The sequence below is a fragment of the Lontra canadensis genome, unplaced genomic scaffold, assembly GCF_010015895.1.
Source record: "Lontra canadensis isolate GAN:19392208 unplaced genomic scaffold, GSC_riverotter_1.0 scaffold41, whole genome shotgun sequence".
Lineage (NCBI taxonomy): Eukaryota > Metazoa > Chordata > Mammalia > Carnivora > Mustelidae > Lontra > Lontra canadensis.
The window spans coordinates 13867769-13886780 of NW_022631035.1; the positions used below are offsets into that span (position 1 = coordinate 13867769).

Genomic DNA, 19012 nt, shown 5'->3' on the forward strand with positions numbered 1-19012 from the left:
CTCCGGCGCCGCCGAGCACCGCCCGCCTCGGCCGACCAGCGCCGTGGGTTCCTGGGCCTCGCCGAGCCGAGAGGAGGGAAAGGCGGAGGCTGCTGCGTGCGGGCGGCGGGGGCGCGGGCGCGGGCGGAGGCGGCGCGGTCGGCCGCGGCTGCCGCTTTGTTGTGCGGCCCGGGCCGAGGAAGGAGAAGTAGGAGGAGGGGGGAGCTCGGCGTCCCGCTCCCTCCGCGGCTCATGGCGACGACGCTCGGCACATCCGGGACCCTCCGGCCGTGGCGGCCGCGGCGCCGGCTGCTCGGGCCCCAGCCCCGGCCGCTGTGGTGACTCCGCCGCGCTTCGCCCTCGCCCCCGCCCCGCCCGCCCGCCCTCCGGCCCCGGGCCCCGCGCCGCGGCCGCAGCCCCGCCGCCGCAGCCGCCGCCCCCGCCGCCGGGGACATGTCTAACCCCGGGGGCCGGAGAAACGGGCCCGTCAAGCTGCGCCTGACAGGTGAGGGGGGCGTTGGGAGGTGGGCTGGGGCAGCCGCGAGGTGGGCGAGCTGGAGGGGGTGCCTGTGGCCTTGGGAAGGGCCAGGGTCGGGATCAATGGTGAGTTAGGGGTCCGGGACGTGGGAAGGCCTAGTTTGGGGGGGGGCAGTAATGGTAAAACCACTCGCCCTTGTTGGGAAATTGTTGAAAAAGCCGACGGTGTCTCGGGGGTCTTTTGTTGCGGGGAGGGCTGCCCCGGTTGGACTCGCAGGCGGATTTGAAGTCGGAAAGCCTTGGCCAGGAGCACGACTCACTCCGGGGCCTCGGGGAGCGGCCCCTGGGCTGCTGCCCAGGTGGGGTCTTCGAGGGGATGAAGAGCTCCTGCGGCGGGGATTACTGAATCCGACCGCTGACTGCGCGCAGTAAACACTCCTTAAAGATGGAGCGCTTAACGGGAGGGTGTGTGTATGTGTGTCTGTGTGTGTGTGTGTGTGTGTGTGTTCCCGGCTTGTTAACTTGTTCGCCCACTTATGCCCGCGTGCAAAAACCTTCATTCTCGGCCGCCAGCCACAGCAGCCGGTGCCACACACCTGAAACGCATGTCTTCGGGAGGGGAGGAGACCGGGGTGGATTTTTCCGGTGTGTCCTCCTAGTCCGACGACTCCGGCTCATTGTACACTCTGTGTTTTGGAAGTGTTTGATTGTAGGGTAGCATGTTTGGGGTTGTTCCTTGTAGGCCGCAGAACTTGTGTCTCACTTCTAACTCTAGACCTGCTTTAAGAACACTTTTTTTTTTGCGGGGGGGGTACATTTCTAAGTATGTGCTCATACAAACTTGCAAGCGAAGTTTTCTCTCACCTCCTTTTCTAAATGGAAAAGAATGTATGGAGGGGTTGCTAGGGAGAAGGCTCCTGTCTTACAAAGTGTTTATGAATCCAAGTGCATTAAATCTTTAACATTACAGGTACATTTTGCTTACACAATGTCACGTTTGGTATTCTTACATGGTCGTTTTAAGGACATTTTATTTTTAGGACAGATTGTTTTTGGTTTGAAAAGTGGAGTTGAAATCACTGTAGTTATTCTAGTGTCACCGTTCACTATTAAATTATCCAAGTCGTTGCTGGGGTGTATGGTGAGAAAGATGATTTTCCTTAGAGGTTCTGTGTATATCTGTGTGCGCACACGCGTGTGAGAATAAACTGTGATTATGTTTACACTAGACGATGAGATTTATATGGACTAATTTTGTAATTGAATGCTTGTGTGTCACATCCCAGTCCACTGGCTGAACTTTAGAGATAAAAACTTGCAGTGAATTTGGTATTTGAGAAATTCGCCTGACTATAAATTGGCTGCGATTTTAAAAATATGACTTTTTTGACAGTTTTAACTGGGGAATACTCCTTGGGGAAAATAGAAATTATGAACTGAGTGGTTCTTAATGGAAAACCAGGATTGGGGAACCCCCAACAACATGGCCCCCATTCAGTTTCCTTGTTTTCTTACGGAACCTTTATAAGGGATCTTTGTTGCTTTAGAATTATCTACTGATGTTCCTCTCAGCAATCAGTCCTGTGGCAGTGATCATGGAAAGAATCTGTGATTCCAGGTGTGCAAAAAGCATCAGAAATAGGCTTTTGGCCATTTACTTCTAGGCTACGTGCGTAATGAGAATATGAGGGAGAAAACAAATATTTTTGTTTTGTTTTTTTTTTTTGCAGATACAACGAATTTGAAGTTTTTAGTGTGACTCAGTAGATCTTAAAGTGTTTATTTGTGGTTTCCTTACATCCTATGATACATTATAAAAATTCATGAGTAAACTTAGGAGAAAAGATGACACTTCTTTTTGGGGCTGGGGAGAGGGAACACTGGACTAAATTTATAGAGTGAGTTTTGTATTTTTAGATTTTTCTGAGGAATATTAAATACACTTTGTCCCCTTAATTATAAAAACAGTTTGAGGTACTCTAAATTTTTTAAAACCATTGGGTATTTGTCTCTGTCATATTTTAAGGAAAAACTATTCAGAGATTAAAAAACATTGCCCTCTCCTTTTTGGTTACATTTGGTGGCTTCTATTCTATTCTATTTTGCCAAGAAAGTAACTTATATTTTTTCATTTTTGTCCATTTACAAATTAGATGGTATAGATTTTAACAAATAGATTTCAAGAGCTGGATTCAATTAGCAGCTTTTTAGGACATAAACATTAAAGGGTTAGATGGAAAAGATTGTTTTGACTGACTGGATAAATGACAGGGCTGTGTTTGATGTGCGTCCAGGAATTGGTCTGGAGCTGGTGCCCAACTTTTCAGTCCATCTTGAGAAGCCAAATAAAATATTTAACCTAGGCCTCGTTTTGTTTAAAAAAAAAAAAAAAAAGTTGATTCTTTGTTAAGACCTTAAGAAATGTTTGGCATACCTTTAGACTAAGTGTTTAACAGTTCATTTAGATCCGGGTTCCATAATAGAGGAAAATCACTTAAAAAAAAAAAAGAAAAGGCACATCCCACAGTGAATTTTTATTTGGTTTATAATACACTTGGGCTGTAAGATGCTTTAAAATTATTGTTCTTTAAGTCAGCACCATACTAATATTTTAAATTTATAGAGTGTCTTTGATTCCATGGTGCTTTATGAACTGTACTCAGTTATACCTTTAACATAGAGTTGCCCCCTTACCAAAAGATATAAATAATTCTTGCATGATCACACATGCGTACCCGCACACGCGCGCGCGCACACACACACACACACACACTCATACACACATACTGAAGAAGAAGAAATATTTGAGCCATGAGGTCTCTTCCTACAGCAGATATTAGACTTTCCACATATTATTCCTTAGCCCACAATCACCTATTGAACTGCTTGGTATTTTTAATGCTAAGGAGGCAGGGTTAATTTAATCCCACATTTGAGGTTCCTCAGGCCATTGGTGTTAAAATCTGATTTGGTCCATCAAGTACTTTGATTGTCTTATGACACATTAACACTTAATCATTAAAATAGGCTATAGGGTAAAGCTATCAATTTCAACTGTTATTTCTGTAGGGAATTGATTATAAACTTTGTATACATTATACTTAATGAATATCTGATACAGACTTTTCTTACAATGCTTTGGATAGAAAATATTCTTTGTATTTGGTTACAGTAAAAAAATGGGGTAATTTTTTATATCATTATTGTTTTTAAAAGCCAAAGATTTGAAAAAGCTGTTTAGTATAATTTCTGATATTTAAATTTCTTAGATATGGAGAAATAACTGATTACTTCTCCAGAAGATTTATTGCAGATCTTTTCATAACCTAGACATTTTTGTATGCTGTTCCTCATATTATTTATTTATAAAACCCTTGGCAGTCATGAGATTAATCTTGTCTAAAGCTAAAGGAAAATCGACTTTAAAAGTCCCACTTTAGATATGCTGGTTACCTGAGTAATGTTTTACTGTATATCTTACTGATTCAAAGCTTTAAAAATTACAACTTGATTATATCTCACAGGTTTCTAAGTAGGGGCATTAGCGATTTGAATGTCCCCAATTCATTTTATTTTCTTGATTTTGAGGAGGAAGCTAATGTGGCTTAAGCCCCTTCCTTTTGTTTTGCCTCTTCTAGTGTAACATTCAGACATGCAGGGGAACCTGGTTAGGTTCTTCATGTAGTTTGGTTTTCATTGGTGAGTAAAGGGTCTTTGTGTGTGTGTGTGTGTGTTAATTATGGATTTTACTTTTTTTCCTATTGGTTGAACTGTAACTATCATATACTACCATGTCACTTATTTTCCTTACCATTTAGCATATTTAGCATAAAACCAATTTTCAAGGTAAACAAAAGGCCACACTTTAGGCACAGAGGATTTTTATTGTAGACATTTTTGATGTCTGTTAAAGATTTTGAAGACTTTTAAAGATGTACTATGTCCTGTTTTTTCAAATAGACCACATCTAACAGAACTTAATATTTTATTTATTATTCGGTATCACAATGAATATAAATTACTGTCGGTTGTAGTGTGTAGAATAAGGATATCATCATGGTGTATAGAGAGAATTGTTTGGCTATGTGGTGATAGTAGTTTCACCCCATTTTTACTGCTTTTTGTCTTTTTGCTGTCGTTTTTGTTTACTGTTCCTTTCTCTGTTAGAAGGACGCTGAACCCTTGAAATGCACTGTTGTAATCAGCATTGTTCTGTGGTTCTGTATGACTGACAGGTTTTGAAGGTTTATTAAGTGCCAGACACTGTGTTAAGTTTGTATTTATTTTCACTCTTAATTCTCTCAGTAGCTCCAGGAGGTAGGGAAAAATTGGGGGAGGTTAAGTACATGTCAGAACTCCCAAGTTATTAAAGAGCTTGTTAAATGTGTAAGATTTTGTATGGAGTAATAAAATAAATACATTTCACTTATTTGGAATTACCCTTGCCCCTTGAGATTCTTGCTCATCTTTTAAGGTTCTGCATAAGACTTACCCTTATCCTTAGAACTTTCCTTGACCTGAGTTGCCTTTCCTCTGTGACTAAGAGACTCTTCCTCTGGTATCAGACCTAACTTAATGAGGGATATTTATTGTTTCTATGCTGTAAGCTCTAGGAAGCCAGAATCTTTGTTTCAGCATAAATTAAGGGGTTTGGCATTGTATTGAATGAATGCTGGAGATTTAGAAGTACTTCTTTGTAGTTCTATACGTATTCTTTGTAGTTCTATACGTATTCTTTGTGCCTAATGCACTAGATATGAGTGGCAAGAAGATGAAGCTAGACAGGGACCAACCCAATTTGGAACTTTTTATGTTTTGCTGTTAGATTTTTTTTTTCTTTTTTTAAGGTGGTGGGAATCATTGAAGGATTTTTAGCTTTGATATCTTTGATGTTTAGAAACAGTTTTGGGGCAGTAGGGAGGATGGACTGGGATGGGAACTGGGAAGACTGATTTTAGGACAACCAGTTAAGAGGATGCTACATAACAACCATTGTTCTTACCTTTTTTGTTGTTATAACTTGTATTTCTAAATTTTTAAATACAGATAATTGCTGTAAACTTCTTGGTGTAGATAACTTTTTAAAAAGGATTATTTTTCTAGAATATTTGCACAGAAAGAGTGCTATTTCAGGGGCACATGGATGGCTCAGTCAGTTAAGCTTCTGATTCTTCATTTTGGCTCAGTTCATGATCTCAGGGTCCTAGGATGGAGCCCTGAGCCAGCTCTGTGTGCAGCCGGGAGTCTGCTTGAGGAGTCTCTCTCTCCCTTTGCCTCTCTCTTTGCTTACATGCTCTCTCTCTCTCTTAAATAAATAAATCTTCTTAAAAAAGAAGAGTGCTATTGCATTATTGGGTGTGGATCTTTTATAAGTTCTTTATTAATTTTCCTCAGGCTGCTTCTTACAAGAATTGTGCCTATTTAGGGCAGCAATAAATAAATAAGTGTACCTTTTTACTATACTGTTACAAGCACTGGGTCTTGTTTTAAAATTTTTTGCTAATTTCATAGAATATAGGATTTAAACATCTACTTGTGAAGTTGAATATTTTCCTGTTTATTAGTGATATTTCTTTCTGTGGACTTGTTTGGCCTTGTCCTACTTATCTGTTAGGGCCTTTGTGTTTTTCTTATTGATCTGCCTGAGAATTAAAAATGTTAATCTGTTAGATTTGCTACAAATGTTTTCCCCAGTCTTTTATTTGACTTAATTTTTGACCATTTTTGGACATCAGAAATTGTTGTTTTAGGAATCAAATCTGTTCAACTTTTGTTTTTCTTACTTTATTACTTGGAAGGCCTTTTTCTTTAAGAGGCTTAGTAAATATTTAAGTACATTTTATTTTAGTGTTTCTTAAAAAATCGTTTCGGTAGATACTTCTCCCCATGGTTTCTACTTCGTAATCTCATCATTCTTGATTAACCCATTCTTCCTTTCCACAGTGATGGGAGATCTTTTTAGTTATGTTAAATTAGTTATAATAGAGTCCTGTTATCTTGTTCAGTACCACACTCTTTTCATTATTGTAGCTTTATAATTCAGTTTAATATGCTCATTGTGATGGACATTCTTTTTTGCTATTTTAGCTTATTTGCCCTTCCACACAAATATTAAAACTTGTTAAGTTTTTTTTTTAAACATTTTCTTTATTTATTTGCTAGAGAGAGAGCGTGCAGGCACAAGTGTACAAGCAGGGGGAGCGGCAGGCAGAGGGAGAAGAAGGCTCCCTGCAGAGCAAGGAGCCACATGCAGGACTCAGTCCCAGGACCCCAGGATCATGACCTGAGCCGAAGGCAGCCGCTCAACTGACTGAGCCACCCAAGGAATCCCTAAACTTGTTAAGTTTGAGAAGAATTGTCTTTGGGATTGTAATTAGAATCACCTTACTTTGGGAAAAAGAGGCATTTAAGTGTATTAAATTTTTCCTCCTAGGAGCACACTATGATTTTACTTTCATTTAAGCCTTTGTCTGTATTGCTCAGGATAGTCCAATAATTTTCTACCTTTTTTTTTTTAACCTTTTATTTATTTATTTGAGAGAGTGAGCGTACGTGTGCGTGCATGAGCAGGGAAGCAGGGGGAGAGGGAGAAGCAGACTCCCCTCCCTGAAGAGCAGGGAGCCTGATGAACGACTTGATCCCAGGACTCTGGGATCTTGACCTGTGCCGGAGGCAGACACTTAAGCAACTGAGCCACCCAGGGGTCCCTAATTTTCTATGTTTTGATGTAATTCCAGCTAATTTATACTTGTGACATTTTCATTGTATTTTCTAATCTTATTAGTTATTGCTTGTATTTAGGAATACAGCAATAGGTAATTTTGCTTGATTAGAGCAATTTGGTTGAATGCTAATCCTGCTAGTATTTCACTTGATGCTAGTTTTCCAGGTATCAGTTTTTGGCATTTTTTATAGTTGAATGTTTACATTAAAAAAATTTCTCTTCTTTTGGATTTTTCCACTAAAGTATAATTAGTTTAAGAAAATGAGTAACTTCATGTTAGTTTTAGAATAATTTCTGAAGTTATAAAGTACTTTTTTAAAAACCACATTTGATATACTAAGAAGTATTGACATATGGTATCTTAAGTTTAGCAGTTTGGTCTCTTACTAAAAATTGACAGCAGACATAAAACTTAAGTTTTATTTGATTTTTTAAGTTTTAAGATAAACCCTGGTCATAATGAATCTAATAATACCTAAAATGTTAGGTAGGAATTACTACATAGATGATTGCACAAAGGTTATTTCTTTTTTCCCAGAAAGTTTCCTCATGCCCCTTTATAGCCATTCTCCTTCTCCCCATCCCCAGTCTTTGGCAACTCTACTTTACTTTCTTTTCTTTTTTTTAAAGATTTTATTTATTTATTTGACAGAGATCACAGGCAGGCAGAGAGAGAGGGGGAGGCAGGCTCCCCACTGAGCAGAGAGCCTGATGCGGGGCTCCATCCCAGGACCCTGGGATCATGACCTGAGCCGAAGGCCCAGGCTTAACCCACTGAACCACCCAGGCACCCTTTACTTTACTTTCTATCACTATGGTTTTGCCTTTTCTAGAATTTTAAGTAAATGGAATTGTACAGTATGTAGTCTTCTGGGCCAGTCTTCATTCACTCAGCATAGTGCTTTTGAGATCTATCTTATGTATCAGTTTTTTGTTCCTTATTCCTGGAGAATGTTGCATTGTACACATATGCTCCATTTTGTTTATCAAGTCACAAATATCTACAGACATTTGTGCTTTCAAGTTTTTAGCCGTTACAAATAAAACTGCTGTGAACATTCGAGTATACTTCTCTTTGTGGGAACATGTTTTTATTTCACTTGGGTAAATGATGAGATTGTTGGGTCATATGGTAAATATGTAACTATGTTTTTAACTTTAAAAATATCTGCTAAATTGTTTTTCAAAGTTGTACCATTCTGCATTTCTACCAGCAAGAGTTCCAGTTGCTCCCAGTACTAGCTAACTCTTGAAGCTTGAACAATTGCTGTTGTCATCTTGGGTTTTAGCCATTCTAATTGCTGTGTAGAGATCTCATTATAGCTTTAATTTTAATTCCCTTATTGACCTACAGTGTCATAAGCATCTTCTCATGGTCTTAGTTGCCATCTGGGTATCTTTGGTGAATATGTGTTCAAATAGTTTGATCATAATTTATTTTTTTATTATCAAGTTTTGAGATTTCTTTTTGTGTTCTGGATACAAGTCCTTTATCAGATATGTGTTTTGCAGATACTTTCTTCTAATTTGGGGCTTTCCCCCAGTAGTGTTTCAAAAAGCTGAAGTTTTGAAGTTTGATTTAGCCCAGTTCATTAGTCTTTCATTTATGATTCATGCTTCTTATGTCCTAAGATATCTTTTCTTAATCCACAGTTCTAAAAGTTTTCTTCTATGTTTTCTTCTTTGTTATAGTTTTAGCTTTTACATGTACATCTATGACTCTTCTAGTTAATTTTTTAATATAACGTGAGAGGTAAGGGTCAAGGTTTTTTTTTGTTTGTTTCATTTTTTTCCTTCCCCATATGGGTATCTGATTTTCCTAGCACTATTTTGTTCACATGCTTTTGTTTCTTCCATGGCATTGTCTTGGTACATTGGCTGAAAAATCAGTTGACAATATACATGTAGTTAGTTCTATTTCTGGACCCCATTCTGTTCCTTTAAGTTATAATTCTATCCATTATAAGTTTATCACTTATAAGCCACACTTTCTTGATAACTGTAGCTTTAACATAAGCCTTCTGATTTCAAATAATGATTAAAAAGCTTTTCATAAACATTTTGATAAGTTTAATAAGCATAATTGAATCTGTAATTTAGGATCCTGTAATGATTTAGGATTTTTTTAATGCTTTGGAGCCATTATTTCATTTATTCAGCCAATAAATACTTATCAATTTCTTGACATTTGTAGACATTGATTAACAATGATATATAGTACCATGAATGGAAGTACAGGAAATCAGAATAAACCTAGATTGGGGGGTCTCTATTTTTCTTTTGGAAATTTCTATTATGGACCTTTAAAAAAATTTATTATTTTTATCTCTTACTGATGAAAATGGATTGCAACAGGTACGAGTTAACAAGTTTTGCCTGTTTACTAGCTTTCAGCTCCCTCAGATCATTTTTGGGAAAAGGTAGGATAAAAAGCGTAAACATATGTAAAATGTGGCAGTAGGAAGGAAAGGATATACTGTAATTGTTAAATGTATGTTGGATTATAGGTATTTTTTTAGTTGTATTATATTATGAGCATGTATTTTCTATAAGACAAAGGAAGAAAGTCAATTTTATTAAAATCTAAGCAGACGGGGCACCTGGGTGGCCCAGTAGGTGAAAGCCTCTGCCTTCGGCTCAGGTCATGATCCCAGGGTCCTGGAATCCAGCCCATGTTGGGCTCTCTGCTCAGCAGGGAGCCTGCTTCCCTTCCTCTATCTCTGCCTGCCTCTCTGCCTACTTGTGATCTCTGTCAAATAAATAAAATCTTTAAAAAGAAAAATCTAAGCAGACTATTTATTTGAGAGAGAGATAGTATGAACAGGGGGTCAGATGTTTAAATGACTTTACTGCCCACGTGCCCCAGACTTTTTTTTTTAAAGATTTAAAAAAAATTATTTTTTATTTTTTATTTATTTGAAAGAGAGCAAGCATAAGCACGGAGAGTGGGGAAGGGAGAAGCAGGCTCCCAACTGAGCAGGGAGCCCGATGCAGGGCTCAGTCCCAGGACACTGGGGTCATGACTTGAGCCAAAGGCAGACATTTAACCAACTGAGCCACCCAGATGCCCTGATTTTTTTTTTTTAATTTGAGAGAGAGAGACTATGCGTGCACCTGTGAGCATGGGCAGAGGGAGGGGCAGAGAGGGAGAGAAAATCTCAAGCAGATACCACCCAAGTATGGAGCCCCCCAGGGAGCTCAGCATGGCTTGATCTCATGACCCTGACATCATGTCCTGGCTGAAACCACGAGTCAGTCGCTCAAACAACCGAGCCACTCAGGCTCTCCTAAGCAGACTTTTTTATCTGACTATAGTACATTCCTAGGAACTGTCACAAAACGGACATCTGTAATGTAGATCTTATTTACTGTGTAAGGTATTTTTGGCAATTTGTGGGGAGGCAGTTTGGATGTTGTGGAAAGAGTATAGAACTTGCAGAAAATTTAGGTTCAGGTCCTAGTTAGGCCACGGTAAAGCTTTGTCCCTTTAAGTATATCACTTACTTTCTTGGTGGGTGTGCTTTTAGTTTGAAATATACGCTTAAAATGACAATGTTATTTATTTTAAGATTCTGCTGGACAAGAAAATAATGTATGTGATAAATGCTTTTCAAGCTGTAAAGTATTTAATGTATTTTGTCATTTTTGATCAAAGACTTTTAAATGTTAGTCATAACCAATTATATGCTATTATTTATAGGAGCAAGTACAATATTAATAGGGGTTCATATGGGTATCTGTTTAATTGATATCATGTCTTATAAAATAGGGGCAAATGTATATTTTGGGGATACTGTATCTTAAAGAATTCTTATCGTTAGATAAGCTACTGCATTATAATTTTCTTCATTAACTCATATAACAGATTAATTAGACAATTAACTGTGTTCTCTCCTCTCCCCCTTACTTTTGGTGAAAAGTAGAAGAGCTTTGGAGAATAGTTTGATTAGCTCACAGTTTTGGAGGTGGTGAAACTGTTTAGATCCAAATCCAGTCTTCAGTGACTTAATACATTTCCCTGTAGCTTGCTGGCACTTTCAAGAATAGCCCGTAGTTTCACCTCTTGTCAGTAGGTGGGGATATTTCTGCACAGGTAGATGTCAGGAGTGTGTTAAGACCTGTAAAACTGGAAAGTAGGGGCACCTGGGTGGCTCAGTAGGTTAAGCCTCTGCCTTCGGCTCAGGTCATGATCTCAGCGTCCTGGGATGGAGCCCCGCATCGGGCTTTCTGCTCAGCAGAGAGCCTGCTTCCTCCTTTCTCTCCGCCAGCCTCTCTGCCTGATCTCTCTCTCTCTCTGTCAAATAAATAAATAAAATCTTAAAAAAACAAAACCTGAAAAGTAAAAGTCTAAATGAGTGTACTTGAAATAAATGGAGTTGGAGAATTAGAACTATAATTAGAATTATCAAAGGTGACACTGGCTTTTAATGAAAATCCATATTTTAGGGTAGACTTTCTTTTCTTTTTTAAGATTTTATTTGATAGAGAGAGATCACAAGTAGGCAGGGAGGCAGGCAGAGAGAGAGGGGGAAGCCAGCTCCTTGCTGAGCAGAGAGCCTGATGCGGGTCTTGATCCCAGGATCCTGAGACCATTACCTGAGCTGAAGGCAGAGGCTTAACCCACTGAGCCACCCAGGCGCCCCTAGGGTAAACTTTATTATATAAACTATATACTACATGTGTTAGAGGAGTAGATACAAAATTTCTTTTCATTAATATTGCAAACATAAGTAGCTAATTACTTCTTTCATTTTTGTATATGATCTTAATGTCATCTGCCTTTAAAAAAGAACTATTTCTCTAGTGAAGAAAGAAAAGTTGTTGATTGGTCAGATTATTCAGAATCATAATGAATTTAATACTACAAAAAAGTTGAATTTTTTAAAAATTGAATTTTGGGAATTTTGTAAAAGAAGAGGATGAGAAAATGTTTTTAATTTAAGAAAAGTGAGATGACATTTGATACATGTGATACATTCAAAATCCCTAAGGTAATACTTGATACATAGTATATGTTCAGTAAGTATTTGTGAATAAAAGAGTGATTGAGGAGGTATTTGGGTGATCAGTGGGTTTAATGGTCCAACTCTTGATTTCAGCTCAGGTCGTGAGATCAAGCCCTTCAGTGGGGAGTCTGCTTGGGATCTCTCTCCCTCTGCCCCCTTCTCCCCTGTGCTCTCTTTTATGCAAGCTCTCTCTCTGTCTCTCTGTCTCTCTCTCAAATAAATATTTTTTTTTTCTTAATGAGGAAATTGAAAAAAAAAAGCTTACCTGTCTTTAGGACTTCATTTGAAACAAACAATAGGATCTCTCTTTGTGATGTCATTACTGAATTAATTGACATTTTACCTTAGTAATTTTGACGGAAGTTATAAACATAGAGGACTGAAGTATTCATTCAAGTTAATAGTTGACTTCATGAATAGAACTCTTACCATACTTTGCAAAACTTACTTTTTTTTTTTTTTACTTTATTTTGGGGGACCTGGGTGGCTTAGTCCGTTAAGTGTCTGACTCTTAGTTTCGGGTTGGATCAGAATCTCAGTGTTGTGAGTTTGAGCCCTATGTCAGGCTTCATGCTGGGTGTGGAACCTGCTCAAGGTTCTCTCTCCCACTCTCTCTCTCAAAAAAAAAGGGGGGGGGGAGATTTTATTTTTAAGTAATCTCTATACCCAATGTAGGGCTCCAGCTTACAACCTGGACATCAAGAATCACATGTTCTACTGACTGCGCCAGTAGCTGAGCCAGACACCCCCAAAATTTACTGCTTAACAAAGTAAAGATCTGTCTGGTAATCACTGCAAAAAGATCTGTTTTTGTAGCATCACCTAGAAAATTCACATGTATAACTAGCCTGTCAATGTTAGGGAGATAATTTTTCAGAGCCCTACAGTTTCAAAGTATTCTCATTTATAATATAACTGCTGTTCAGATCCCAACTTTGTAAGTATTCTGAACCAGTGACAGAGAATCTTTATCTGATGAAGGTTTTTTCTTAAATCTTATGAAGAGAATAGTGATAGATTTTTGAGGAAACAATTGGTACAGCTATTCCAGTTCTATAGAAATGAGGCTAGTTGAACCAGAAGTCCTTTGTAATGAATTACAAATCCTTTTAGAGGCGCCAGGCTGGCTCAGTTAGTGGAGCATGTGACTCTTGATCTTGGGGCTGAGTTTGAGCCCCATGTTGGGTGTACAGCTTACTGTAAAAAAAGAAAAGAAAACAAATATGAATTCTTCTGTATTTTAATTTCCTATTTTTTAGTTTTGAATTTTTAAAAAGATTTTATTTATTTGAGAGAAAAAATGAGAGAGAGCCCACATGAGAAGGGGGAGGGTCAGAGGAAGAAGCAGACTCCCTGTTGAGCAGGGAGCCCCATGTGGGACTCAATCCTGGGACTCCGGGATCATGACCTGAACCAAAGGCAGTTGCTTAACTGACTGAGCCACCCAGGGGCCCAAATTTTTCTTTTTTCTTTGAGGTAGGTAAGAAAGCTTAGGTAGGAAACCAATCTTTTTAGTACTTTAAAATGGGATTGGTGATGATATTTCAAATTTCTTCTGATTTCCAGTTTGGTTAACTTTTTTTTTTTTTTTTTAAGATTTTACTTATTTGAGAGAGAGGGAGATGAGGGTGTGGGGGACAGCGCAGGAGAGAGCGATTGTGTGCCTGAGCGGATGGGGGACACATGAGGGAGAAGCAGACTCCCCGCTAAGCAGGGAACCTGATGCAGGGCTCGGTCCCAGAACCCTGGAATCATGACTTGAGCCAAAGGCAGACGCTTAACCAACTAAGCCCCCCAGGCGGCCCCCCACCCCTCGCATTCCTTATCTTCCAACAGTTGAAGGACGTGAAAAAGTTGTTACCTGACCATTAAAGATAGTTTTCATAAAAAAATAGAGATGTCAAGTAAATGCTATTATTTTCCAAAAAGTTAAAAAACAATCATGGTAGATTATTGTGGGTTTGTTTTTTTTTTTAAATATAACTCAAAGAATTAAAATGATTTGATGGCATTGCTGTAATGAAACTCCTTTCATCTACTTATGTGAAGATGTTTTCTTAGCACTTAGGATTATAAAAATGCAAAGTAGGAATAGACTATAATATTTACAATAAATGATATTCGCTCAGTTGAAAATAAAACCTCATGCATCTCATGAAGAGATGCATTTCTACCTCTTTTCTTCCTTCTTCCCTCCCCCTTTTTTTGACTAATTGGTTCTAATCAGGAGGCAGGAAAGGTCTATGCATTGTTTGGTTGGTATGTTTCATATCTTTCTTAAACTATAACCCCGCCCCACCTTTTCTTATGCTTTTCACGTTTTCCCATATTTCTCAAATTTTTGCCAGTGCTGTTTCCTTACTTTGCTTCCTTACCTATTCTTCCTGCCTAATCGACTCACCTATGAAGGCATAGCTGAAGAATAATCTCTTTTAAGAAATCTTCCCAGACTTCTCCAGGCTTAGGTAGCTCTCTCTCTCTAGCAGTTGGAGTGCTCATAGGAAGCAGGTAGCATTCTCACTACAGGTGAAAGAGAACATCATGAAGGGATTCACTTGCAACGAATGGACAGGGTTAGAGAATACACCCAGGAGCAGTGCAGCACCTGGGGACTAGCACCATCTTCGGGCCAGCAAGGGCGAAGGAAGAGAGTAGTTATAGGAACCCAGGGAGACCCTTGCTGTTGCTTCTTGTTTACTGAACCCAGCAAGGGAGCCTGGGTTGTGTGATCCATAAAAGTCAGCCTCCTAGGGCACTAAGCACTGGGTAAAGGGTAGAGAATGGATCTGGAGGAGCAAGTAGAGAACATCCAGTATACTCTTATTTATACTCCTGCAGCGCCCTAGCGCACTTCACTGTGCTGTGTATTGTGCTGACTTAAAAATTCATTGGTTGTATTGATGTTTTCCTCGTAGCACTGTGAACTCCTTTGTAGCTATAAACTGACTCTTACTCATATTTGCATACCCCTGGTGCTCATTAGATATTTGTTAATTAAATGAATAGAAGTTTTAAAAAGAACTGGATGAGGTGCATAAATTATTTTTTTAAAGACTTTATTTATTGTGGCGCCTGGGTGCCTCAGTTTATTGAGCATCAGCCTTCGGCTCAGGTCATGATCTCTGGTCCTGGGATTGAGCCCCACATCGGGCCTGCTTGTCCCCTACCTGCCATTCCCCCTGCTTGTGCCTGTGTGCTATCTCTCTCTCTCTCTGTCAAATAAAGTTTTTTTTGGAAAGATTTTATTTATTTGACAGAGAGAAACAATGAGAGAGCGAACACGAGCAGGGGGAGTGGGAGAGGGAGAAGCAAGCTTCCGGCTGAGCAGGGAGCCCAATGTGGGGCTTGACCTGGGATCATGACCCGAGCTGAAGGCAGACGTTTAACAACTGAGCCACCCAGGTGCCACAATAAATAAAATCTTAAAAAAAAAAGATTTTATTTATTTATTTGATAGAAAGAGGGATAGAGGGAGAGAGAGAACACAAGCAGGGGGAGCGGCAGACAGAAGGAGAGGGAGAGGGAGAAGCAGCTCCCTCTCCTGCTGACTCCAGACTCCATCCCAGGACCCTGGGATCATGACCTGAGCTGAAGGCATGTGCTTAACTGACTGAGCCACCCAGGCATCCCAAGATACATGAATTAAAAAGTCTGTCCTACTTAGTGGTAATGTGTGGTGATTCTTAGTTCAAAAGAGAGTAAATTTATATAATTTAATATTTATATAATTTAAATATTTATATAATTTATATAATTCTAATAATTTTTGCTTGGCTTGGCAGTTCTGATGCTTCTGCAATAATTGGCTCACTCATTTTAGTTGAAGAGAGGTCAGGGATTGATTTGGTCCATAATAGATAGCTATTATATTTAGAAGGACTATAAGGCAAGACTCTGAGTTGGCTGCTTGGTGGCCTTATAAGTATATTTGTGCACTTTATTTTGCCATAGGAGAATCATGATACAGGGCAAAAATCTGGAGAGGCTGTCAGGCTAATTATGTTAAGTTCAGGAAGAAGGTGACTTACTTATTAGACTTTCTATGCATTATGACATAGCTTTTTCAAGTCTCTTAAATATATGAAAGCTACTCTCTATCAGCAAAATTCTTCCTTATTGTTTGCCAAACAAATTCTTTCTCTCCCCCTAATTAGTTGAACCAATTATCATATTTACTATAAAGACTTGTTAGAATTGCTGCATAAAAAGTTACTGCAAAACATAGAGGCCTACGGGCTCCTGGGTGGCTCAGTGGGTTAAGCCTCTGCCTTCAGCTCAGGTCATGATCTCAGTGTCCTGGGATCGAGGCCTGCATCCGGCTCTCTGCTCAGCAGGGAGCCTGCTCCTCCCCACCCCCAGCCTTCCTCTCTGCCCACTTGTGATCTCTCTCTCTCTGCCAAATAAATAAATAAAATCTTAAAAAAAAAAAAAAAAGAACTTAGAGGCCTAAAACACAAAGAATAATTTTATTATGTCTCATGGTTTCTGTAGGTCAGGAGTTTGGGAAGGATGGTTTTGGCTCAGAGTCTGTCCTGTGTTTTATTCAGATGGTGTCTGAAACTGGAATAGCTGCAGGCAAGCTGGGCATTTATCTCTTCAGGTCATCAGAGAGCCTCTCCACGTTGCCTCTCTGTATGGGCTAATTTATGGCGGTTCTAGGGCCGTTATACTGTTAGTGTAACTGACACAGGCCACCAGCAGGAGTTGTCCAGGGAATAAGGTGAAAGCTACATCTTCTTCTCTGGAGTAACCCAGGAAGTCCTTGCCACATTTTATTGGCTACAGGCAAGTTAGTTCATTATAAGCTCTTCTAGATTTAAGGGGGAAGAACATAGACCTCATTTGTTGATGGAAAAACTATCGGAGAATTTGCAGCCATTTAAAAAACTGTCATAGGTGGCAGTGGAAGCGGCTGCTGCTGCTATTTCTTGGTTTGTGGGTTGAACTACATACTCTTTGGTATCCTAATCTAATAGAAATCATTTTTCAGCTTTTATAATTTATGTTCTGCCTTTCAAGTTTACAAGAATTTTATTAGAGAGCACTTAACAAGTGGCATACAAGTTTTCAAGCTTCTAGAAGAGTTATGATAATTTGTTTTTAAACTATAAAAATCCAGAGTCACCTGGCTGTCTCAGTAGGTAGAGTATGTGACTCTTGATCTTGGGGTTGTGAGTTCGAGCCCCACGTTGGGTGTAGAGAATACTTAAAAATAAAATTGGGAGTGCCTGGGTGGCTCAGTGGGTTAAAGCCTCTGCCTTCAGCTCAGATCATGATCCCAGGGTCCTGGGATCAAGCCCCGCATCAGGCTCTCTGCTCGGCAGGGAGCCTGCTTCTCCCCCCTCCCCCACCCCTGCTTGCCTCTCTGCCTACTTGTGATCTCTCTCTCTCTGTCAAATAAATAAATAAAATCTTAAAAAAAACCCCAAAAAACCTGTTTATAAAAAAATAAAATTGAACAAAAGTATAAAAATCCATAAATTTTGGTGAATTATAAAAATATACTCAGTGGAAACAAGCAAACTGATGAAAAGAAAGAAGGCAAATACAGTTTGAAGAAAATAGTTTATGCAAATGTAAAAATTTAATTCTTTGATTCTCTGGAGTGATTTTTTTTTTTTAATAAAGATTTTATTTTTTTGAGAGAGAGAGATCACAAATAGGCAGAGAGGCAGGCAGAGAGAGAGAGGAGGAAGCAGGCTCCCTGCTGAGCAGAGAGCCCCATGTGGAGCTCGATCCCAGGACCCTGGGATCATGACCTGAGCTGAAGGCAGAGGCTTTAATCCACTGAGCCACCCAGGTGCCCCAGGATTGATTTTTATATTGAAAAAATATTATAGTTCAGGGCTAAAAATCAAATAATTTTAGTGTTTCCCCATCAGATCTGTGTTGTTTTTCTTTTACCCTTTTTAAACGCATCCTCCACAGAGTAGCTTCATATGTTAAAAAAAAAAAAAAGTGAATTGGGTAATTTTGCTCCCTTGTTTCAGATTCTCCAGTGGCTTTCCATTATGCTTTGAATGAAGTCGACATTATTTGTGCAAGATCCTGTATAATCTGTCCCCTGGTGACTAGTCTTTCCTTTGCTCATTTTGTTACAGTCACATTAATTTTGTTTTAACTTCTTGAAAAGGTCAGTCTCTTTCCCATCTCAGGCACTTGATGTGTATGTGTTTTTGTGGTTTTTTTCTCGTGGGTTGTTTTTTTTTTGTTGTTGTTGTTTTTTTTTTTTGTGGGGTGGGGAGGTGGGGATCTTTTTTATCTTGTTGCTACTTAATTTTCTGTGTCAGTTTAAGTATCATCCCAAAGAATTCCTAAATATTCTGTCTGAAGTAGCTTCCAGGCTCATTATTGTCTATCACAATATCCTGCTAACTTCAGAGGACTTAATTCCATTTTTTTTAATATTTTATTTATTTATTTGACAGAGATCACAAGTAGACAGAGAGGCAGACAGAGAGAGAAGAGGAAGCAGGCTCCCTGCTGAGCAGAGAGCCCGATGCGGGGCTCGATCCCAGGACCCTGGGATCATGACCTGAGCCGAAGGCAGAGGCTTTAACCCACTGAGCCACCCAGGAGCCCGTAGGCCTCTAAGTTTTTTAAAGATTTTATTTATTTATTTGACAGAGATCACAAGTAGACAGAGAGGCAGGTAGAGAGAGAGAGAGAGAGAGAGAGGGAAGCAGGCTCCCTGCTGAGCAGAGAGCCCGATGCAGGACTCGATCCCAGGACCCTGAGATCATGACTTGAGCCGAAGGCAGCGGCTTAACCCACTGAGCCACCCAGGCGCCCTTTTGAAGATTTTATTTATTTTTGAGAGAGAGCA

The 19012-nt window shown here is 39.5% G+C and overlaps 1 protein-coding gene across 1 annotated transcript in view; it reads left to right on the forward strand.

The window, feature by feature from the left end:
- The first annotated feature begins 390 nt into the window (after window positions 1-390).
- Window positions 391-19012, forward strand: part of SMURF2 (SMAD specific E3 ubiquitin protein ligase 2) — a 121510-nt gene continuing 102888 nt past the window's right edge. Inside the window, exon 1 of the mRNA XM_032870820.1 lies at window positions 391-484. Coding sequence (XP_032726711.1) covers window positions 433-484 — 52 coding nt within the window. The 5' untranslated portion in view covers window positions 391-432. The remainder of the gene's footprint in view (window positions 485-19012) is intronic.